At 32.5% G+C, this 24,950-nt stretch overlaps 1 protein-coding gene across 3 annotated transcripts in view; it reads left to right on the top strand.

Moving 5' to 3' along the window:
- Nucleotides 1-23,197, top strand: part of ZDHHC21 (zinc finger DHHC-type palmitoyltransferase 21) — a 69,455-nt gene extending 46,258 nt beyond the window's left edge. For 2 of the 3 annotated variants that reach the window (XM_007125994.4, XM_055087211.1), the window contains 3 exons: nucleotides 2,028-2,144; nucleotides 14,402-14,445; nucleotides 14,998-23,197. In XM_007125994.4, coding sequence (XP_007126056.1) covers nucleotides 2,028-2,144; nucleotides 14,402-14,445; nucleotides 14,998-15,130 — 294 coding nt within the window. In that variant the 3' untranslated portion in view covers nucleotides 15,131-23,197. Of the gene's footprint in view, nucleotides 1-2,027; nucleotides 2,145-11,060; nucleotides 11,210-14,401; nucleotides 14,446-14,997 lie in introns of all 3 variants that reach the window. The other variant, XR_449115.2, reaches the window with a different exon arrangement.
- The last annotated feature ends 1,753 nt before the right edge of the window (nucleotides 23,198-24,950 follow it).

Genomic DNA, 24,950 nt, shown 5'->3' with positions numbered 1-24,950 from the left:
GAACCGTTGTAAATTGGGAACCATGTGTATTTTTATTAGGGTAAGCTCTACTATAACACAGTATGTTCATTCCTAAAATTTGCCCCACTGTGCAAAATCATGCGATGAAAACCATAGGGCTTATGGGAAAATGAAGACACAACACTCAAAAACTTTGTCAGTGACACTTAAAAAGGGTTCCTAATAAAAATAGCAGCACAGTTTTATACATGTTAACTAGTTAAGAAATATGTAAATACTATAACAAACATTGCACTTTACCTTAAAAGAGACGTGAAATTTTCTTGTGGAAGTGGGCATCAGAAGGGTTGCGTTATGTGAGTTATTACGAAGTGATGGAAGGAGAGTCATATGAAATTGGAGGGAAAATTGTGATACCAGGTATGGATGAGTGTGGCTCATAACACATATGACAAATTGAGTTAGCCGGTAGATGTTTGGGGGTGTGTGTTTTATGTATTCCTGTATGGCTTGGTTTAGCTGGGTGAAGTTTTTACTGTTCATCTTGGGTTTCTTGCAGATAAAATCACACATAAACAAACACAAGAGTCTTGCTATGCTCAAATTGTTGCTTAATGTATCAATCATGTTGGAACATATTTGTGTTTTCATACAGCATAATAGCAGAGTTTACGGTACTGAATTTTTAACATCATTCATAGCCCCATCTTTTCCTCTTTACATGTTTGGTAAGGATTTTGCATTAGGCTCTTTCTGGTGAAATTTTGAAATAGTCAAAACTAATATGTAACTGTTACATAACACCTTGAGTGTCTTGGTGAATTTTAAGTTTTCCCTGGCTAATAAACTGAGTGGTTTGGATGTGGACCCAGAGTTTTGCTTAAGTCAGGTGGATGATCACTGTGCCACACAGAAAAGCATCAGTTATTTTGTCTCAAACAAGATCATTATACTCGGTGACCCCCCTGTTTCTGGTTTTGCTACCAGGGTACCTTTAAGCCTTAACCTGAATCAGTATTAAAAGAGCATGTGGGTGGTTATGTTTTGGGGTCCTTCCCATTTGTTTGTTGCTTTTTATCCACTGTGGCTTAGTAACTACAGGTTTCCAGAAGTCTTTGTTCTTTCACTCTCTGTCCCTCAACTGAATGGTCTGGCCAGACGAGGGAGAGAGAGTGAAAGAACAGTGAGGGTAAATGAAATGGCTTCTCTTGGTTTTCCTGACCTCCTGCCACAGTTTCTTTGGATCACTTTCAAGACCCTCATTTTCATGCCCTGGGCTGGAAAATCAGTTTTCCCTCACAGCGTTTCCATTTATCTCTCCTGTCTAGGCATTCTTTTATGTTTCTACTGTCCTCTGTGCACACATTCCTGTTAAAGCATATATCACATTGTTTTGGAGTTTTGCAGAGTTGGGCTCTTTCTCTGAATAAACTGCATACTTATTGAGGGCACAGACCATATCTTTATCCTTTTTACATTTCTACTACATAGCTCAGTGCTTGGCAGTGGTAGTTGAGTGACTGGATGGATGGATGAATGAATGAGTTGGTCTTGAAGAGAGCTGTTCATGTGATCCTATTATTTGTGTTACCCCCTCATTTTGACTAAAATACATAATCTCTAGGTATCTTGGCCACTTGAACTTTAATATTATGTATCAGACTTGTGCATTCAAGCTTTTTAGCAGTACCATAATAAAATTTCCTTTTGTTGAACCAGAGATTGTACACCATCTGTTATGTTTTTGTTTTTTGATTTTTAGAGGGTTTTTTGTTTTGTTTTTGCTCCAAATAGTAAATGAGCATGGCTAATTTGCAACTTTAGGATTGAGGGGTTTTTATGACAATAGAGTAGTAAAATCCCATTTTTCAGCTTGCTACTATGAATTAAAAACAATTATTTTTGAAATTTTCAAATATTTATTTATTAAGTGGAATAAAATAAAAAATGGGGAGAGTAGTTCTTTTAAGATAATAAGGGAAAATGTTATGGCTCAATTCTTGATTATTATTGCAACTGTAAGTAATTTTTGAATTGTTTTTAAGATTTTCTTTTTCTTCTTATAGGACCTCTTTGTTGTTAGACATGAATTGGCCATAATGAGACTAGCTGCCTTTATGGGCATTACAATGTTAGTTGGAATAACTGGACTCTTTTATACTCAACTAATTGGCATCATCACAGTAAGTATATTTTTAATGTAAAGTAATGTATTTGTGAATATATTCCCTAATTACGAACTTAATTCTAAAAAGTTGCAGGAAGTTTAGAAATTAAAGAAGAAACTTATCCATAGTCATTTATGTATTTCCATTTCCGTATGCATATGTAATTTTAAAGTAGTTATAATCAGTGTACAGAGTGTACATATAATTTTGTATCCTGCTTTTAAAAATTAGATTATTTTTATATGGCTACAGACATCATATTTATAGTTTTTAATAGTTGGATATACTATTTAGTGAACATACTATATTTTAATTAATCATTTTTCTGTTGATCAGCATCTACTATGCAATTTTTTTTTCTATATTACAAAATAGCTCTTTGAACATCTCTTTTTCCTCTTTAAACTACTAACTTAAGGTAAATTCCAAAAAATGGAATGTTGCTGGTAGAAACATTTTATTAGTAATTAAACAGGTTTTTTTTTGCATGTATTTATTAGCCAAAGTGGATTTGTCACAACAGAAAAGATTTTAAAAATGAGAAAAATAACATTGGTTAAGGATTGAAAAGTTTGGAAATACACTGCATTGCAGAAGATGCAGAGTAAATAGGCTTTTTCATATGTTGTTGGCAGGGGTATAAATTGGTATAAACTTTTTGAAGGGCAAATTGTCAATGTCTATCAAAATTTTAAATGCACAACCCTTTTGACCAACCTCTAGATACTGTTTTTTCACATGTGTGTAAATAAGTGTGTATATTAAAAAAGATCTTCATTGTTATATTGATATATATATAGTGTATGAAAACTTAACTGTTCACAAGACTATATTCAGTAAAAAAAATGTAAGAAAATGCATCAAAACTTACTTTAAAGCAACAGTAATCAAGAAAGTGTTGTACTGGCATAAGGATAGATGAAATAGAATTGAGAGTCCAGAAATATACACATATATCTATGGTCAATCAGTTTTTCAGCAAGAGTAGCAAGACTATTCAACAGGGGAAAGAAAAGTCTTTTCAACAAATACTGCTGGGACAGCTAGGTATCCACATGCAGAAGAATGAAGTTGGGCCCTTACCTCAATTTACCATATATGTAAATTAACTCAAAATGGATCATAGACCTAAATATAAGATCTAAAATTATAAAACTCCTAGAAGAAAACAGGATTAGGCAATAGTAAGGATTAGGCAATAGTAAATCTTAGACTAGGAAATAATATCCTAGATATGAAACCAAAAGTGTAAATAAAGAAAGAAAAAAGATAATTTGGACTAACTCAAAACTGTAAACTTTTGCACTTCAAAGGATGCTATCAAGAAAGTGAAAGGGCAGCTCACAGAATGGGAGAAAATATTTGCTAATCGTGTATCTGATAAGGGACTTGTATCTAGAATAGATAAAGAACTCTTAAACTCAGTAATAAGAAGGCAACCTAATTAAAGCATGGGGAAAGGATCTGAATGGACATTTCTTCCAAGAAGATACAAATGGACAATAAATACTACATGAAAAGATGCTCAACATCATTAGTCATCAGGGAAATGAAAATCAAAACCATAATTAGGTATCACTTCTCATGCACACTAGGAGGCTATAATAAAAAAAGATAATAACAAAGGTTGGTGAGGATGCAGAGGAAGCAGAACCCTCATGCACTACTAGTGGGAATGTAAAATGGTGCAGATACTTTACAAAATAGTCTGACCATTCTGTAAATAAACATGAGTTATGTTTTGATTCAGCAATTCCACCTCTAGGTATGTACCTAAGAGAAATGAAATGTATGTTCACATAAAAATTTGTACATGAATATTTATAGCAGCATTAGTCATAATAGACCAAAACTCTCAGCAATCCAGATATCTATCAGCTGGTGAATGGATATATACAAAATGTGGTATATATCCATAAAATGGAATATTATTTGGCCATAAGAAGAAGTGAAGTACTGATGCATGCAACACCATGGATGAACCTTGAGAGCATTATGCTAAGTGAAAGAAACCAGTCACAAAAGGTCACATATTTGTATGATTCCATTTATATGATATGTCCAGAATAGGCAAGTCTGTAGCGACAAAGTAGATTAGTGGTTGTGTAGGGTTGGGGAGCTAGTGGGGGCTGGAGATAATGGCTAAAGGTTACAGGGTTTCTTTCATAGGGTGATGAACATGTTCTAAAATTGATTGTGGTGATGGTTGTATGACTCTGTGAACATACTAAAAAAACATTGAATTGTATACTTTAAATGGGTGAATTTTATGATATATGAATTATATGTGAATAAAGCTGTTATCAAAAAAATATTTCTAGCATAAATTAAATGTTAATTTTATTCATTTGTTCACATTTATTCATTTTGTATATGGTTTGTTGATGTCCTTTGTCTGTTTTCTATTCAGGTGTTCTTTTCTCTTATGGTTTAATAAGAAATGTTAATAAAAACATTAACTTTCAAAAAAAAGAAATAAGGTGGAAGTAACTATCTCTCTATCCCTCTATCTATATGCAAAGACTATCTATGGAAAGACACATGAGATACTAGTAATGGTACTGGCCTCTGAAGAAAACTGGAAGAATGCAGTCAGAAATGGAAGGAAAACATATTTATTGTGTAACCATTGTTTTAATATTTTGCAAGGTACTCATAATAACCTTTCCCCTTCAGATTTTATAGGAAGAATTTTAAACACACAGGAATTTTTAAAGAATCTTACAGAGTATTTGCTTTATCTCACTTCAAATTGTCCATCAATCCGTTATATGTTGTAATATATATCAAAGTAATTTGCACCATCAGATAGTTCACCATACAAATCATTAACTGGAGCTCAGTGCTTGTTTATGTTTTTTCCTTTGAGGCAAATTTTACATACAATGAAAGGCATAAATGCACACAGTGCAACCCAAACCCCTTTCACAATAGAGAATATTACCATCACCCTAGAAAGTTCCCTCATGCCTCATATCAGTAAATCCATATCCTCTGCAGAGGCAGCAGTGATCTGTTGTTTTTTTTCCCATCCATCACAGATTAGTATTGGTTATAGAATTTCATATATACCCATTAATATGTCTTCTTTCTTTCAATTTAATATTTTTTTGATTCATCCATGTTGTTGCATGTATTGATACTTTCTTTTTATTGCTGAGTAGTATTCCATTGTATGACTATACCACAGTTTGTTTATCCATTCTATTAAAAGACAGGTGGTCTGGTTCCAGATTTTGGTAATTATGAATAAAAATGCTGTGAACATTCTTGTTCAAGTCTTTTTGTGGAAACATGTTTTCATTTTCTTGGGTAAATACCTAGGAGAAGAATTGCTGGTCACTTAAGACAGGTTTATCTTTTATTTCATAAGAAACTGCCAGGCCTTTTCCCCAAGTAACTATCATTTTGCACTCTCACCAACAATGTATGAGAATTCTGGTTGCTCCACATCCTCATCAACATTTATTGTTGTCAGTCTTTTTAATTGCAGCTGTTCTAGTAGGTTTTAATAGTATCTGGTTGTTTTAATTTGTATTTCCTTGATGACTAATGATATTGAACACTTCTTCATGTGCTTATTGGACATTCATGGATTGTATAATGTCTGTTTAAATTTGTTTTTATTATTATTCAGTGGCTTGAAATGTTTTCTAATATCTCTTGTGATTTATCTAATGATGATGATAAATAACATGATATTAATCACATTCCTGTGGACGAGAATAGGTCTTCCCCTAACATCTTTTTTCTCTGCTTTTATACTCATTCATAATTACTTTATAGCCTATTCATAAGTCAAGTCTAAATTGCCAGGTTATGCTTGCATTTTTGAATTTCCACTTTTGAATTTGCTCAAATCATTTATATTTCCTGGAATGAAGTTTCTCTGATTTCCCCCAATTTCTTATGATTAATGACTGGAAATGGATGTGTTGAGAGTGTTGCTGTTAAGACTGCAAGTTACTTCTGAGAGCCGTCAGAGGTTTATAGCTGAGGGTAACAGTTTCCTTCTCACCTAAGCAGAAAGTGGGGTTTGGCAGCAAAGGCTTCAAGATATTTTAAGAATTCCTATTCTCAAATTTTAGTATTCACTTCTGAGTTGGACATAAAGTTATTTATAGTATTTGCTGGTTTTTAAAGGGTATATAGTATCAGGTTTCTTTCTGACTATTCCGTACTACCAGTATGTTAATATTAATTTTCAAATTGCATGATTTTCTCTTTTGCTATAATATTGAACAACATTTCGCCATTTTAAGACAGGGAGATTGGTTCTGATGTTGTGATATTTCTAAAACTGTGTAGAAACCACATTTGTTAAATAATGCTCTCTCCCCAAGTCTCATCTCTTTCTGTATACATTTAGTACCCTCTCAGAACACTCTGTGCTAGACAGGTCTCATGTCTTTGGAAATTATACATTTGTGAAACATTGAAAAAGGAATGCAAGCATTAAGAGAGAGAATATATTCCATTTGTTAGTCCAGCCTTTAGGCACTGTACTTCCTCTTGAATCTAAGTACTTTAAAAAATTACAGTAAATTTCAATTCCATTTACCTGGGCTTTCATAGTGAACTTCAAGTACCACTCTTTTTGAATGAAAAAAACCTTTTTTTAAAGGTTTCCAGAATTCACTCCTCCCCACGTAGATTTAAGGTTCTTTAGGGCTTAATTATTTGAAGTTGTTACGCATTCAGTATTTAATTTTAAATCTAGTGAATTATTAGTATTAAAATAGTATTTAATATTAAAATTAAAATTTAAAATATAGATTTTGCTTCCTTTCTTTATAAAATATGCTTGCTGTTTCATTTTATGAAAGAATTAATACTGCCTACAGGATAATTTCACATCTGGACATGTTTTTGTCAGAATCTGAATCCATGAATCTCTCTTTACAGTGTGAAAGAAGTGACGAATTTGTCAGTTAGTATAAGAAAGAAAAGGGGGAGAAAGAATCACAGTAAATTTAATTACTTCATTGATGTCTTCCTCCTTCCCCTACTCCTGCACCCCAAAGACCAAGAGGCATTTTGGGAAAACCCTGGTGGGAGTATCATTTCATTATAGAAACTATATAATTACATAGCTTGAATATAGGCCTGTTAGACAACAAACAAGCAAAACAAGTGCTATCTGTATTTAGGTTTAGGTTGAGGTTTTGAGGAAGCAGTGTATTAATTTTCAGTAATTTTTACCCATTATTTGTTCTTACTTGGAAAAATCATTTCTCTCCTGTATAAGAGGAAAAATCCCATCTTATTGATAGTAGAAGGTAACAGAATAATCATAGTAATGATAATCTGATGTCATTTTAAACCTAGTAAGAGCAGATTATCTGTGACCCAGATAAAATAATTAGAAATTACTTAAATTTAAAAACAGTGGATTTCTAATCCCATTTCCAAGGTTAAAAGATCTCACCACAACCCGATGTTTCTATGGAACAGAATAATCTTAAACCCAATTTTAAAGGATTACCTTTGATTATTTTTAGATTTAATTTTAAACAAGATTTAACTATATATGCTTGTTCCTTTTTACTAAAATTAATATTGAAGTGTTTTCAAAGTCTGCTTTGAAGCATTCTTTATTTAGTTAAGGAACAGATTATTCTAATTATTCCTTACTTAGACCGTTTAGCCTTTTTGTTTGTTTGTTTCTGAATGAAATGGATAGTGATGTCATTATTGTAATTGATGTCAGAATTTCTTATTGAGCAGTATTTCACACACAGCCAAGAATAATGTCCATTCTGATGAGCACCAACACTAAGAGTGCTGGGTGACTGTATTAGTCATGTTTTGAGTTGCTGGGCTTGGAGGGAGTTAATCAAGAAGCTCTGTAACAGCTGGTACAGCGCCTTCTGGTGAGGGTCTGACAGTGAGCTATTGTATACCATGACACTGCTCTGACAGTTTATCTAAATTTTGTATACAAGCATTTTTGTTTTCAGGGCACCGTGGAGTTTGTGTAAAAGCTTAAGCTTTTGATGGCGTCTCTGGAGCTTAGTGCTTTTCTCAGTTGTGGTGAGATTGAGGGTGGGGTGGGGAAGATATATTTAGTTGAAATTTTGTAAAAGGCTTTAAATTCTCAAAGAAAAAAATTGAGCTTTTTATATTTGGTCTCACAGGTAACTATTGTTGGACGCTACTTGAGTTACTAAAGATAGCTTAAAGCAAAGCTTTTCAAAATAAAGGGAGAAAATGTTTTCCCCCCTAAATACTGGCTCATGATTACCTAAATAAATATAGACAGAATCACAGATGCAGGAGTGACTTAATTTTAACTTGATTATGTTATACAATGAAAAGTATCTTGTGTTCAAAATGTTAAATTAGTTTAAATGGGATTATCTGTTAAACAGCATTCTTATTAATCAGATGATTAGTGGACTTACCTGCCTTTTAACATGTACCCAGAAATGTAGTCCTGAGATTATTAATCCTTATAATGAAATTTTGCTAAGTATCCCCCGAATCTGTGTGGTGAATTAACAGCATTCGGTATAGTCTCTGTACAAATTATGTTTGGTTTACTCAACTCCAAATCAGCATTGCATATATGGAAATCATTGCTAATTATGCTGAACCCAGCTCAATTACATTTCTGTAAAGGGAGCTCTGTACAGCATTTTGTTTTCCTTTCTGAATTATGTTTTCATTTAATAAAAACAAAATATATTTTTAATACAGTATTTCTAATTATAATATTATGGGAAGTATCTTCTCTGTAGCTTTTTTAAAACCCAGAAAAATCATTAAAATTTAAATTGTTACTTCTTATATGATTTTAATGTCATATTCTAATATTGGCTATAATATTTCTTTGAATTTTGGATACAGTAGAGAACTTTATAGAAACTAGGTTCCCCCTCGCCAAGGAATTAGTTTAAATACATACTGTGTTACATTGCATAGTAATAGAAAAGCTTTCTTTCTAAAAATTCCTGCTAGCTTCGTGATTATTATGTGTGGAAGTGGATTGCTCTTTAGCATAAACGTGTTCCTATGTGAAAATGTATTTATATTGCATCCTCTCTCTTTACTCAATGTAATAAACTTCTTGAAAGTAATTTAAAACAACTTAAATCTATTTCTATAGATTTTTTTCAATAGGAATAGTGCATTTTAATTTTCTTAAAGCACGATGAATAGCTTGAGTGATTAAATAGATGCTTTTTTTTTTTTGGTAAGGAAGCTAAACATTTATGAGTTGTACTTGCTGTTTTTCCCATTTTATTGTTCATGTTCTGAATCCACGTGAATTTTTAATCTGAATTTACAACTTTATAGGATTGGAGAAAACAGTGAATTTTATATTTATAGTTAACTTTTAGATCTTTTTCCACAGTGATTCATATGCTTCTCTCTGTCACAGTCTATCACTATATTAATTCTCAAATTCCAGCCAAAGGAGCACATTAGCCCATCTTACTTCTCCTGATAACCAAAAGTCTTATGAAAGTATAGTTTTGTAGTAAAAATGTAAGAGTAGTTGACCTTGATTTGATTGTTGATTGCAAACATAAGTTTTCAGCTGTTTCTAAATAGTGTATGGCTTATTTATATATGTTATTGTATATAATCCTCCTCTCTGACATCCTTGGTATATTCCTGTATAATTATTTCTTGTATGTTTAACTACTTTCACTAGACTGTAAGCTCCTTGTTGCTAAGGACTGTGTCATAATATGTACTTAGTAAATTTTTGATAGACAATAAATGAGTAAATGAATCATGTTTTATGTACTTAGTACTTATTTTTTCAACTAGATTGTAAGCCCCTTGTGGACATTGGATTTTATCTGTGTAGTCTCCTACAGTCCATGTCATTTTATCTTTGATTATAAAAACCACCTTTTTGTTTAAACATAAATTTTTCTAGTTACATTCTAATGTAATTAAGATATCTCCAAGCCCTACAATAAAAACTTAGGCCTCTCATTTATTGAGGAGTTATTAAGGGCTCTAACATATTAACTCATTTAATTTCTACAAAAACCTATGAGGTAAATAGTAGTATTTGAAAATTGAGATACAGAATTTTAGTAACTTTCTTAAGGTTTTATACAGCCAGAAAATGGCTTGATGAAGAGGAGTATGGGAATTATGTTGGAAAGAAATGTTTTAAGTGGCTATAAAAGTAACATCTACTGCCTTCTCAGTTTGGTTTCATGATTGATTAAATGTCTATGTTAACTTAAGATCTCTAATAAAAGATGTAGCTCGTCCTTTGTTGGAGATGGATGCTTATGAACCATTTATTTCAAGTGAGTAATGTAGTAGTGAGTTCTGGCTTCAAAGGAGGAGAGAGAGCTAAGGTTAACAGAAAGTTTTCTCTCTTTGGATTGAAAAAAATTAAAGATAAGGAATCATGTTATTTCTGTCCATGTTTAATTAGTTTAGTGCTGCAAACATATATTGAGTACCCACTTTGAATAATTTGTGCTGTTCGGTGCTATGAAAGATACAAAGTTAAATGAGTTGCTCTCTGTATGTTGAGCAGAAATTCTAGGAAGTCAAGCAAAAGTCTGTTTTAGAATTAGCAGAAATCAGTAGTAAACAAAACAGGTATATAATCTCTAGTTGTGATAAACTTTCCTTAATGGTGTTTTTTACTCCGGGTTAAATCAGCAGAGTCATTGAATCAGGTATGTGCAGTAGAGTTAAAAGCATCAACAAGACCTATGATAAGACTAAAGAGTGCAGGCGATCCTTGAGGTTAGATCGAACTGTCTTCAAGGAGGCTTTCTGATAGAATGTTCCTACTTTCCTCAGATCTTCAGTTTGATAGATCTGGAAACTTCATTTTGAAAACGTTTCCAGGGTTAATCAGGCCCAGAAGCAGTGACTCTACTTCTAGACTCAAAAGTGATAGTCATATAAACCAGGTTGACTGTTTATTCCCTTATGTATGATTGTCAGGTACCAAAGGACTCTGCAGTACATTCTTTCTCCTGTACAACAACATATATGGCAAAGTGTTGCTTTGTGAGAATGAACTCAAAGCAGAATGAGTTAGTTGGATGGATTGTATCATCAAGCTGTGTATTCCAAGAGGACTAGATTCTCAGGTCTGTTAACCAGGAAACGTCTGGTGCTAAATTCTTGCTCTTTGCCTCTCACCTCCCTCCCCTCAATTTTTCCAATAGGCAATAAATACCTCCCTCTCCCTTCCTATTAGAAACTTTTTTTTCCATTCCAGTTATAATCTTATTAGTTGAGATACAGTTTTCTTTTAAGTCAAACATATTTCCTTAGACTGAAACTGAAAGATCATTTCTTAGAGTAAGATGAACCATCAGGAGAAGATAAAGTATAGTTGATAAAATACTTGAGCCCTATATTTCTATAAGTCTTTCTTGTTTCTAGTTTATTCTTTTTTTTAGAAAATAAACTTCTGGTTTTTAAAATAGGAAAGCAGTCTCATTTATCTCAGTTATGTCGACTGGCAGAAGTCTTGGATATTTTGATCATTAGACCATAATCAAGACATAAGTATTTCTTTGGAAATAAGGTATTTTGATTGTAGGTAACACAATAAAAATGTGTTTCTTATCGTTCCTTGAAGAGTGAGTTTTTCTAGGTAGCTGTTTTACATATAACTAAGAATTTATAAGATATACTCCGTGAAGATAGCAATTACCTTTTTGGTCATTTTTGTGATAATCACTAAAGGTATTGAGTCTTTTTTGTTGAATGGAATTAGCTGCACTAAAATCTATTTTAAATATTTTTAGGTTTTTTTTTTCATGTGTGAAATATTCCACAATTCCCTGCTTAATAAAACAAAACAAAAAGTTTATTAAACCTCGTTTGGCACTTGAAAATAACTTATGGTTGTCAATATTCCTGCCAGTAGTAACCTCTCTTCTCTTCTAGTTTGCTGTTTCTCTTGTGCATATAAATACGATAGCATGATAACTTGTGTTGCCCTGAGTATGCTGTATAAATGCCAGTGCAAAAACTTTGTGACATGTTTGGCTGTTCTTTTTTCTTATAATAGTACTCTGGATAGCTGAGAGATAAGCATTTGCCATTTCTAGAGGAAAAAAATTAGTCTTTTTTGGCTAGCCTCACAAATCCTGTTCATAAAGTCATGGTAAACATCACATCCTTTGATTGAATGACAATCTGTTTATGATGACTTGAAAGGTAGTGTTCCTCGTATTTCTTGAACCAGATTCTAGAACGATGTCAAAAGCACTTGAAAATAAGAGCTTTTCCCATATGCAGTCTAAATTCAAAGCCCTTAAAATTGATTACTTTATTGTCACAAATACATTCCTCAAAGTTATAATCGAGTTGTAAGTTTCTGCACAGTAAAAATATCCTGTAACATTAGCTAGTTCTAGTAGTCTAACCTTGTAATTGCCTTCCTTATCCTGAAATAGTTTCCACTTTTAAGTGTTATCTACACCTGCAATTTGGGGCCATTTATATACCTTTTCTGATAACACCTTTAAATTTCTTTCCTGTCTTTTCCTTTGTATTTTTGCACAAGCTGTCTTAATTGTTTTGGAATAACCTGTCACCATCAGTTCTAAGAAACCATTTAAATTACTTCCTTCACTTTTTTTTTCTGATATGGACCAGAACCCCAGCTTTCCTCTAAGTCTTTAATAAATTTTTTAATGTATTTGCAGACTGTGTTTTCGCAAAGTAAAACATTATTTTGAGGAAATTATGCAACAGAACCGGGAAAGGTTAATTATAAATAGAATCGTCATTGGAAACCATGAATTTCAGAAAATGCTAGGAAATCAGTGAATATAGAGTGACTAATCTATAGCCTCCTCACAGATTCCTGGGAAATCTGGAAATGAAACTCTGTTATTAGTTACTAGTCACCTAAAAAATGATAGATTTGTTTTCCTGTATGTGGGCCAACTGTAGTTAGACAACTGTTCATACATAAGAATTTAATGTTCTAAGCCATTCGTGTAACTTCTTTAAAGAGTTTTTTGAAGTAAAGGTGCTTTTCAGTAGTATTATTGCAAGAGAGTTCTATAGCTAAAGAAGTTCTTGCAATTGGAGTTGCAGCCACAAATAGTTGCATGAATAGTACTGCTTAATAACTGCAGTCCACCTGCTATATCTGAGGAAGCTAATAAAGGAAAGGATAAAAGGAGGAAGACTTTTTTGTATATTTAAAAGAATATATTTTCTTTTGTTCTACTTAAACGTATATTTAAAATGTAAATATATATCTAAAATAAGATTATATAATTTGTGTTTTGATTATTTGGATATTCCTTATCATCACTGTTTCTCAGTCTAATGATAGGTCTTCCATTAACATGAATTAGACCAACATGTCTAGAAGCTTTCTTCTCTTTATTGAGTTGTTTTTCTTATATATTTGTGTTAACAGCTTTATAGAAAACACATAATGAGAAATTGCATTATTATGAAGGGACTGGTTTTTCTCTTGAAAAAAAAAAAAGAAAACAGTTTTTTACCAAAGAACACTAATCAGTTAGCTTTCCTTTTCAGAGTAATAAATGTTGTAGGACGGCAAATGCATACATTGCCTTGTTGAATTTGGCTTTGTTTACAGAAATCCATAACCAGTAGCGCTCTTTGGCTCTTGACAGTTTTCTGTTCCATAGTGCCTTTCATTTATCATTTTGGTATTTATTTTTTAATGCATATTTAATGACATTTGAATTAAATATAGACTTTTAAAAGAATTATCAAGAAGGCAAGTGTAATAAAAGGCTATTTTTTAATGAAGTGAGACTCCTACAATTTGGGGGGGGGTTGTAATTGAATAAATTGTTTTTTTTTAGCACAACGTAATGTTGATTCTGTTTTTCCAAGGAAAGTTCAGCAATGTACATAGATAATTTTAAATTCTTTTTTTTAACATCTTTATTGAAGTATAATTGCTTTACAATGGTGTGTTAGTTTCTGCTTTATAACAAAGTGAATCAGCTGTATGTATACATATATCCCCATGTCCCCTCCCTCTTGTGTCTGCCTCCCACCCTCCCTATCCCACGCCTCTAGGTGGTCACAAAGCACTGAGCTGATCTCCCTGTGCTATGAGACTGCTTCCCACTAGCTATCTATTTTACATTTGGTAGTGTATATCTGTCCTTATGTATACTACCACTCTCTCACTTTGTCCCAGCTTAGTACCCATACATAAACTTTGTATCTTTAGCATATTCTCAGAATATGATTAAAAACATCATGAAATAGATATAGAATCAAGCCTTGATAACTGTTATATCTGAGTATTTTTTTTTTATTTTTAATAGGATACAACATCTATTGAAAAGATGTCAAACTGTTGTGAAGAAATGTAAGTATAAAAGTGAAGTCTGTAGTATTCTTATTTAAAAATGCAAACAACTGGTTACATTTGAAAAATGTGTGCATGTAGTGGAAAGATAATATAATGATGGCTTTTTCTTGGTGCCTTTTGTAAGACTTGATCTAGCAAGCATAACCGAGTCTTACAGTAGGGGTAGGGGTCTTCTAGCCGTGATAGTTTTCAAACAAAATAAGTACTGATCATTCTTGTTCCTTGTCCTACTAAAGTAAGTTAAATTATTTGTCCTGAAAACACATCAAAAGAGATTTGCTACTGTGTTGTTGACACACATTCTGTTAATCCTGAGATTCTCCTCTGCTTCAAAAGTTGCCCTAGGTTGATTGACGACACAGATACAATATCTGCTATCCAGAGTTAAAACTCAGCTGCATGCCATAATGAAAGAAAAGCTGTATTTGTGATGCTGGGACACAATTCATCAGAGTCCAGTAATGGATCCCCAGCCAACCTGTATTGTTTTAGCTGACTGAAGTGCACCATGGGAGTGCTGTCTTTCACTAATAATGCTGTCTTCTGTAGATCGAGGCCCCGAAAGCCATGGCAGCAGACCTTCTCAGAAGTTTTTGGCACTCGTTGGAAGATCCTGTGGTTTATTCCTTTCAGGCAGAGGCAACCACTGCGAGTTCCCTACCACTTTGCCAATCACGTCTAAACAGATGGATGGTGGGCACAGATGGGTCCTCCATGCTGGAAATGCGTTACAGGTTTTCTGATAATAGAACTATGACAGTCTTCAAGTCAATTAAAATCCACCCACCTATCCTAAGCATCATAATGTGCCCCAGGCTTTATTTTAATAGTGATCTTGATCCTGTTGTGGGACTAATACATGATCTATATTTAAGTTTTAAAGCATGTTTACTTTCAAATTAGCTTTCCACAGGGATTTCTTTAAATGCTTTTGTTATTAAACTCAAAAGGCAGTGATTGGGATGAAATAATTGTACATAATTTCTTTTAGTACTGACAGTGTTACAGATTTTACTTTATGGGAAACTTCAGATGTTTATTTAAATTTTTCACCCTTGAGCAGTATTAACCAAATCTGAATTTCATTCTTTAGGTTTTACAGAAGTTGATACATCTTATATGTAAATTTTCTTTTTCAAATACAATTTTATGTTATACTTCCTTTTATATGTGCTGCAAGGTATTTTTTAATGTAGCATATAGGATTGAACAACAAAAAAGCAAAAATAGAAACAAAAAAGGACAGTGTTTTCTTAGAAGTAGCTTTCTAATGTTTTTTTTTCCCCTCACCAAAAACAAAATAAAAACACCACTAAAGTAAAACACCAACTACCTACCTTATTTTAAAGGAAAGATTTTTTTTCACATTAACTTTCCCATTTCTTTCCCCTGTACTGTTGTAATTATTGATTTTTGTTAAAATATTTGCTCCAAGGGGAAATTTTTGACCAAACAGGCATGTGTTCCTGTTTTACCCTAAGATTTTTATTAGCAAAAAGGGTAAAGAATTTGCAATAATTCCACTGATACCTTTTCTAGTGTATTTATGTTAGAATGCATATGTTTTTAAAATGCTAGTATAACTAGATAATATATAATGTATAGTATAAAGAAGAATATTGTGCTTTTAAAAAAATATGTATACTTTTTACTTTTCTTTACCTACTAGTAGATCTAAAATTACACCTTGAAGGGTTTTATATAGTAGATATTGGCCAACTAATATTGAAATTTTATTTATAGGAAGTTACTAGTAAAAGTAAGTAACTTTTGTGTACCTGTAATCACCCAGATTGAAATTAAATTGTAATTGACCAACTATAATCTGGATTGAGAGACCTTTTGTTAGTAGCCAATGTTAGGAAGTGACCTTAAAATGAGAAAATATAATAATCTATATTCATTATTAGCCTTATACAAATTTAAATTGCTAATTGTGATGGTCTCTTGGAAAGCATAGAATATTTGTGTGAGAAAAAATTTAGCATGGTTTGAAAAAAATTCAGTTAAAAATTTTTTTCCATTAGAATACTGCAAAATCCATATATCTTTAAAAAAATAATTATGTACTCAGCCTTTCCCTTGAAGAGAAGATTGAAGGGGTATCTAGTGTTCTTGGAGCATATCAATATTTTCTTTTTGGTTAGTTTTGGTAGTAAGGAGTCATACCTGAGAAATCATGAAACAGAAGATTACCATTGTCAGCTAGTTAACTGTATTGTGGTTGTTTTTTAGAAATTATAAATATCTCCTAAAATAATAGAATAAGGTCTACTCAGAGATACAAGTACCATGTCTTTCATGTTCTGATTACAATGCTTTATTACTTAAAAACTTAGTGGCAGATGGAAATATTTATTGGTGCTGATAAGATTCATAGTAAATTTAATATAAGAAGTATATTTATAGAGCTTAATGAACTACAAAATTAGTACATATATTCATTCCGGGCAGATGGGTTGGGTTTTGACCAAATTTGGCCTGGTGACTGAACTGTTATAAGGAGTAATGTATAGATAATGTAGATAGATGTCAGTCAGATGCCTTATGCTGTATACATTCCTTTCAAATAAGGACACTGAGAAAACAGCAAAGCCAAGTGAAGACCCCCTAAAGAGCTTTATGGACGTATTTATACTTCATATGGTAGCAGTAGCTACCTTGAAAGGTACCAGGGAGGTACTCAGTGCCAACCTCTGCCTCAGTAATGAGAATCAAGAGGTGGTCTCTTTCCCACTCTAATGGTTTCTGGTTTTGGTTTTCTTAGGTTTCCCACTTCTAGGGCACCTCTTCCCACCTTTCTCTTTACCTTCCCTGATCCTGATCCCTCTGTACCTGATTTCTCTAAATTACTGGAATACAAACTAATGCACTAGGCAAGGCATATATTTATTTTTGTTTGAATGGCAGAAATGCTACATATCAATATATTTATGTAGGAATCTATATAAAGTATATCTGTATATACTTATGCTGTAACTTTCAGTATTTCAAAGTTAGCACACCTAACTGGGTTTTATGATTCTTGTTAGACAACTTGAGAGAGAACACCTGGCACTTTCCTAGGGAGTCCATAAACTCTAGTGTGCTCTCTGCGCCCTCTTTTGGCTAATTGATGTAATTATACTGGCTCTGGAGATTTATTGCCCAAGTGAAATGTATACCCAAATTCTGAACATTTCAGAGGTACAAACTTAAGGGAAGTCTATGTACAAAAATGTAAGGTTTTATGAAAATGAATGTGTTCCTATTTATGATTCTGATGTCTGGTTCATACATATATGACTACTTTGCTTCATTTATGTATATTCGTATTATATTTTTTACTATCAGACAAATTTATATCAGATCAGGATAAATAAATATAAACCATTTCATGAATTTTATTTTGAACCTTATTTTGGCAAACTAAGCCCTTAGAATTAAAGAGTTATTACCTTAAAATTACCAATTTATTATACAACAAATTTATCGTAGTTACAATGGCAAGCCAGTGTCTAATGTGTTTTACTGAATATCTAAAAAAATACATTCAGTTTCTTAATCCCAGTTTTGGAATGATTTTTTTAAACTGATTCAATTGCATTAAAATAATAAGAGATTAATAATTCTTTCTATACTTCTCTTCATTCTTTTTAACTTTCCTACTGTGAGTTAGAGCTGTAGCTTTAGTAGCCAATTTATTATATATTCTGGGTAACCATGAAAATAACTAGTGATGTTGAGCATTAGAAAATAATTATGAGCAGTGAGATTACTGATGTAATCTGTATATTTGATGAAGTATTTGCTTATAAACATTTCATTTCATTTTAAGCGAAATGTATTTTAAAGGGTGTTTTACATTCAGCAAAGTCATTAATTGGACTTCTGGAAATGAAAGTAGTTGTTAAGTACTTGTTATAAGTTGCACCTCTTGAACAATTATGTTTGTTGCTGTTCTTTTCTGCAAACAAAAATGTTTATGGGCTCAAGATTGTAGGCAAAAAATGACTGAGTTCAGAAATTTTAAAAATATTAAGTTAGCTGATGTTCCATTGTGAGAAAAATACTATTTTGCTTCAGAGTTGTAAAAATATTTGTGGTTAACATAAGAGATAGGTATACTTAAAATATTAATATATTAATCTCTTTGAACAGAAGAAAGCATAGTTTACTTTTAAGTAATAGAAATAGAGAACATAAGCATAAAGTTTACTGTAACAGCTAAGTTAAAACTTCTGTCAGAATGAACATCAGTGAATGTTTGCTAATGCTTAGAGGTATTTTTCTCCAAGGATGGTGGCTAATTATAACTGTTCTTCATCAGGCTTTTTCAAGTCACTTTCCTACAAATAATTAGTTGAAGGTGTGTCACCCAAAAGGGTGTATTAATGCTAATCATAAAGACTTGAGTTAGGACAACACCTCCACCCAGGAAGTATGAAGTAGTTTTGATTATAACCACACACCTTTCTATGTGTTAGATAATGGAGCAGTTTGAATGTTCTCACATATGTTGGTATAAAATCACAATGTATCCAGCTCTAGTTTACAATGGTATTAATATTAACAGAGCTGCTAGTCTTTCCCTGGATTTTTCTCTAGTGTCTACTTCCCTTGTGCTTCATGTATGAATAGACTACTTAGCTCAAGTTTACTAAACTATTGCTGCTTCATTAAATAAGTTTTTGACATGACCTCTATATATGTAGATATATCTAGAATTTACTTGGTACAGTTTACACTTACAAACATTAAATAATTTATTAATAGATATAAGTATTAGATTGTTTACCCAATTCTACTACTGTTGCTTTCAAAAATATAAGTACTGGCAAATGTAGTTAGTAAGTCATGTACATTTAGTATGTTCTACTTGCTAGTATTAGTAACCATATAATTAACAAATGGATGAGTGTATTATTTAATGTCCACATTTGTTACTTTCGATCCTAAGAATCCTCTGAATTTCTCTGTAAATCACAAATTTCATTATGGTCTGAATTTAGCCATTCTCAATTGAATTCTAGAATATTCTTCAGCAGAATGTGAGAAAGTGATAGAACCAACTTGCTTGAAGTATTTTGAACCAATGTTGTTCTTCTGTATATCAAACAGTATTTAGCATTTCAGCTGCATTTAGGATGATGATGGTTAAACTTCAGGAAGTGTTTTCTCTGATGTCTCCTTTCATTATCATTGTGCAATTTTTAGCAACAAAATTTACTACATTTTTGTCTGTTCTTCAGATGTTGTAATACTGCCTGCTAGTGCTAATTTGAAACAGAAATAATAATGGTGTTTATCCTTATGTCATTGGTATTTTCGGTATTTTCCCTTATCATTATTTTTTTTACTATTATTATTTCCTTTTTCCCTTGTCTACCATAGAGGACAGGTACTAATGCGTAGTGAGTAGCCAAAATTGGATAAAGAGAGTATTAAGATGGAGAGAAGGCTAGACAGAGCATGTATAATCAGCATCTCAGCAGCAGGGTTTACTGGATACAGAATCTGTGACGTCAGAGAATTCCTCTGCTGCAATCATTTTAGCCTTATCTCTTGTTGACACTGTTTCACTGTAAGAGTTGTTGATGCGTTTAAGCGTTTAGTTTGAGTTATTTTATCCAAGGAGTGTATATTGCTGATTCTTGTCAGCTAGTCAGATGCCTTTAAGAAATTATTTTGAATTTTAAATATCGTAAGTGCACAGTGTACATGTACGCTAACATGAAGTGTCAAGAATTATGCGAAAGTACAGCTACTTAATGCCAAGCAGAAATGAATAGGTTGCCCAAGGTTTGATTAAAAAAGCTGGGACCTTTTTATAAGTCTCCTCTTGCAGAGGAAGGATATACTAAGTATTGTAGTAAAATCTGTCAACAGAGGGAAAATCAACAGTTTATATATAAAGGATGATTTTCACTTTAAAATTTGGACTATTTCAGTTTTTCATATCTTGAAGGTCTCCGTAGCTCTTGGTATTGTGACTCCCTATAAGATGTAATGTGGTGCTTACCACAGTTGTTCAACACTCTGATCTTTTGGGTATTGATAGCTGTATATCTAAACAGAGATATGGACAAAACAGTAGCAATGAAAGGTGGTCTTTTTGTAGTTTTGCTTGTCTGTTGACTAAATACAGGGTTTACCTGGGTACGCTGTCAACTAAAGGGAGAGCTAGTCTGCATATTGCACGCTCAGTGTTCTTGTCAGGGTGTGTCGGGTGACATTGGAACTACCGGTGCCTGAAGTTAGTGTTTCACAGCCTCAACAGCGAAGACATCCTGGTGCTACTCACTTTAACATTGAGTGACATTTTTAATTCCCGTACCAAAGAGTTAATTTTCTTTTTGGTTCACTGAGTTTTCTTCTCACATCCTTGTGTTTATAAAGTAGAATTGAATGTCACTAAGAACAATTTTGATTAATAGATCTTAGTTTTTGCACACTGCTGCCTCAATTTAATTGGCTTTAAGTGTCTGTCACTTGGTCTGTTGTTTTCTTTTTTTTTTACTTAGAAAGTAAAGTAAAAAAAAAAGAGTTTTTGGTTTTTACTTAATATGGTCTTTAATTTTGTATTTTCATATAGATTGGCTACTTTAAAAAGTAGTTTAATAGGTCGAACTTAAAAAGATAATTGAAACACTTTACACAAGATTTTTTTGTTTTATTCTGTAGGAATAAATGAGAAATAATAACTCTTATTTCTACAGATGAACTCTGCAGCTTGTTGGACCCTTTTAATAAATGCTAAAGCAAAATGCTAAAAGGAGAAGTTAAGGACCCATTCTGATTACAGATGAAGAATTCTGCATCTCTGTGTGTGTGTATGTGTGTGTGTGTAATCCTTAGTGGTATTAAAGAATGATAATTGCCATTTGTCTGTTTTGCAAATAAAGATAAAATTAAAGAATGTTTTAAAAATATACGCATATGTGATATATGTATGCACACACACACATGCACACACACACTCTTGCCCAAGCGGAAATGCAAAACTTTGATTTAAAAGCAAAACGAAAATTGAACTTTACCAAAAAAAAAAAAAAAAAAAAAAAAAAAAAAGCCTGGATGTTGTTACTCACTTTACGTAAGTTAGAGTTAAGAGTATTTTTAAAACTAATTCTGCTTAGTGATTCATTTTACAAAAAATGGGAGAGAACATCCTTTAGAAGTAGTTGTCCAAATGTAATACTGCTATGTGTACTATCCTGGTTCCCTGTTTTTTTTCCACAGACTTCTAAAACACTCATTTAGTGTCCTTAAAAAAACCGTAGCTGAAATGATTAAAAATTTTGGCAAGAAGATACCTGTGTGTATGTATTGGAAAAGTAGACAATCACATTTGAGAATGTTTTGCATAGTTTTCAATCAACTAAAATCATTCTGTCTTTGAATGTAGATACAATGTATGGTTTTGCAGTGAATTCTGAATGGAAAAAAATCAAGTGAAACTAGTGTGAGATGTGACTTAGGATCATTTGAATGGTATGTAGAAATACAGATGTACATATTTTTAGGGGTAAAGACGAAATTTAAAAGCAAAATGGGAAGAGACAACATTGTCTCTCTGTCAACAATATATTTTCTAGATTTTGTTGCGACAATATCAGTTCTGAGTTACTCAGCTTGTTTATGTGTTACTTAAATTAATGTGGCTGAATGCAGTTATTTGTTCAAGTTATTGGGTAGTAGAAGATTCACAACTATCTGCTCTCCTCCAGAGATGAATATTAAAAAGAAATATCGGGCTTCCCTGGTGGCGCAGTGGTTGCGAGTCCGCCTGCCGATGCAGGGGACACGGGTTCGTGCCCCGGTCCGGGAAGATCCCACATGCCGCGGAGCGGCTAGGCCCGTGAGCTATGGCCGCTGAGCCTGCGCGTCCGGAGCCTGTGCTCCGCAACGGGAGAGGCCACAACAGTGAGAGGCCCGCGTACCTCAAAAAAAAAAAAAAAATCTACTTTAACATAGGTACAATAAAGCGACTAAATGATACAATAGGAAGAAGTTTCTCCACAATTGGAGATACTCAGAGAAATAAGTTGCAGGTCTAACCTGGGGGAATAGAATAGGCTTTGGGGAGAACTGAGCGTAGATGATCTTGCTTGTAGGAGCTTTATGCCCCTGGAATTAGTCTTTTTAAAATGTGACTGGCAAGTTTAATGAATAGGCAAAATTTGTGATATTTCAAGGCTCCTAAAATTTTGTGTCAACCTCAAATGGTGTCTAATATTATATCCCTAAAATAAAAGACTTTTATTTTAATAATGGTATGTTCCAAGTGCCATATGACAATCCTGTTTTTACATTTATCAGGCATTTTTTCATTCAGTGCATATGTTTAAATCTGAGTGCTGTTTTGCTGCATGTCTGTTTTACCTTGTCAGTTCCCCTAAGAGCATTTAAAGAAAAATCTTCACTGACATTTCTTGTGCTAAAGGTAATAAGGAAAATGATAGTTGAGGGATATGAGAATAGATTGAGAAGAGGGAGGAAAATGACAAGTGGGAGCCATGTATCTGAGATATACTTGTTTAAATGAAAAGTCGACACTGGTTCTTAAAATGAAAAACCATGTATCTACCTTAAGAACAGTGTTTTGTTTTTAATTTATTTTAACGATTTACTTTTATTCATGTAATATTTCTGTTTTATTTGCAGATTGTTTTTAATTTAAATTGTGGAGTTTTTACTTCTCTTGAAACGTATTATGTACTGTATTTTTAGAAATCTTATTTTTAAATAAATATTTTTTAAAAACATAGGACTGTTCTTCTCCCCCACCTTTGTATTTATTAAAATCAACCCCAATTCTAGATTTCAGCACTATCATTGTGGCAGGCCACTTTGTTTAGTTTTATGCAATTTGGGTAATTATTCATACTTAGTACCCTTAGGATTTTTTCTATTATAATCTCAAAATTGTTTATACATTCAAGAAAAACTGGGTATACATAGTAGGGTTGAAATTGACAAATGCAGTATTTCTAGTTAGGTATATTGGTTTAGAGATGACCCAATTGGCTAGATTCAGTCACCCCGTTTATTTAACATTTATTGTGCCAAGACAGTATTTTAATGGAAATATTTTTTCTTTGTGGAATAATTTACGTAAAACAAAATGCAGAGAGTATATATCTAGGCATTGTTTTAGATCTAGGGGTATTAAATTACCTAGAGCCTTTGCTGTTATGGAGTTATAGTCTAAGAGTATCTGGGTAGCTTTTTATTGACAAATTTCCTAAGTCTCAACTAATTGCTTTACTTGTATATGCAAGGAGTGAGAACAGAGATGTGTATATTAGTGGGTATAAATTGGTCAAAAATGTCTGAAAAGACAAATCAGTATGTCTTAGAAAGAATGAAGGTGTAGAAACTGAGATTGAAAGATAGGGGCTTAACTTTATTTTTAAAATCCCTTCTTAAATTTTTATTACCAGAAAAGTAATGTTGATAAATACTCTGAATTAACAGATAAGTTAAACGACTTGATAGAGTTTCAGATAAAACTATAAACTTTGCTGCATTGGTAAATGAAAGCAAATTGTTGCATGCGGACAAACCTTAAAGGATTATAAAACTTTATTCTTGTTCCTTTTTCAATTTCCTTTGCTCTGATTCAAAGCAGCATTTAAAATAATTGTGCCTTCTCATTGATGATAAATTATAATTCTCAAGCTTTTTGGTCTCAGAACTCCTTTGTATTCATAAAAATTATTGCAGGCCCCAAGGAGTTTTTGCTTATGTAAATAGTCTTTATCAATATTGACTATATTAGAAATTAAAACTGAGTATTTTAAATGCTTATTTATTAATTCATTTAAACATACCAATAATAAACCTATTGCATGTTAACATAAATAAGGTATTTTTATTTATAGATCTATGATTTTACATTTTTTTCAAAGTTCTAATATCTGTCTTTATAAAAGAAAGTTGGATCCTGATACTCTTCTACACTCAATCCGTTGCATTGTTATTTGGGCTGAAGTATCTAGAAAAAGCTGGTCTCATGCAAATAATGGAATTGGAAAAAGAAAGAACATTTTAATAGTCTTTTCAAGTGCCTGTGGATATTCTTTGATAATATAAAAATCTCAACAAGTTATGGTTTCTTAAAGTTTAGTTGTATTGTAGAACCGGAAGCGATACCAAGGAACTTTTCCTACTCTGTTACATTAAAAGCCATTGAATGTCTCTTTTTCACGTTGGAAAGTTCTCTTCACCCATACATGATTTTGTGACATCATTCATTAGTCATTTGGAAACTATTGGAGTAACACAGATCTTCCAAGTGTTACACATTTCACTCGATAAAAATAAGATAAAATTAGATCAAATTAAAAATTTAAAACTAATATTACCACTGATCTGGTCAGAAAAGTAAGTACTAGAAAACTGTTAAGCTCATAATGACACACTACATTTTGTAAAATCCTAATTTTCATGTAAAAGCTTGAGTTTTATTATTGGTAACCACAATGTCAGCGATTTTCCTTAAGGTGACAGGTTCACTT

This window comes from Physeter macrocephalus, chromosome 9, assembly GCF_002837175.3.
Source record: "Physeter macrocephalus isolate SW-GA chromosome 9, ASM283717v5, whole genome shotgun sequence".
Taxonomy (NCBI): domain Eukaryota; kingdom Metazoa; phylum Chordata; class Mammalia; order Artiodactyla; family Physeteridae; genus Physeter; species Physeter macrocephalus.
This window is presented reverse-complemented; position numbering and strand designations above follow the sequence as displayed.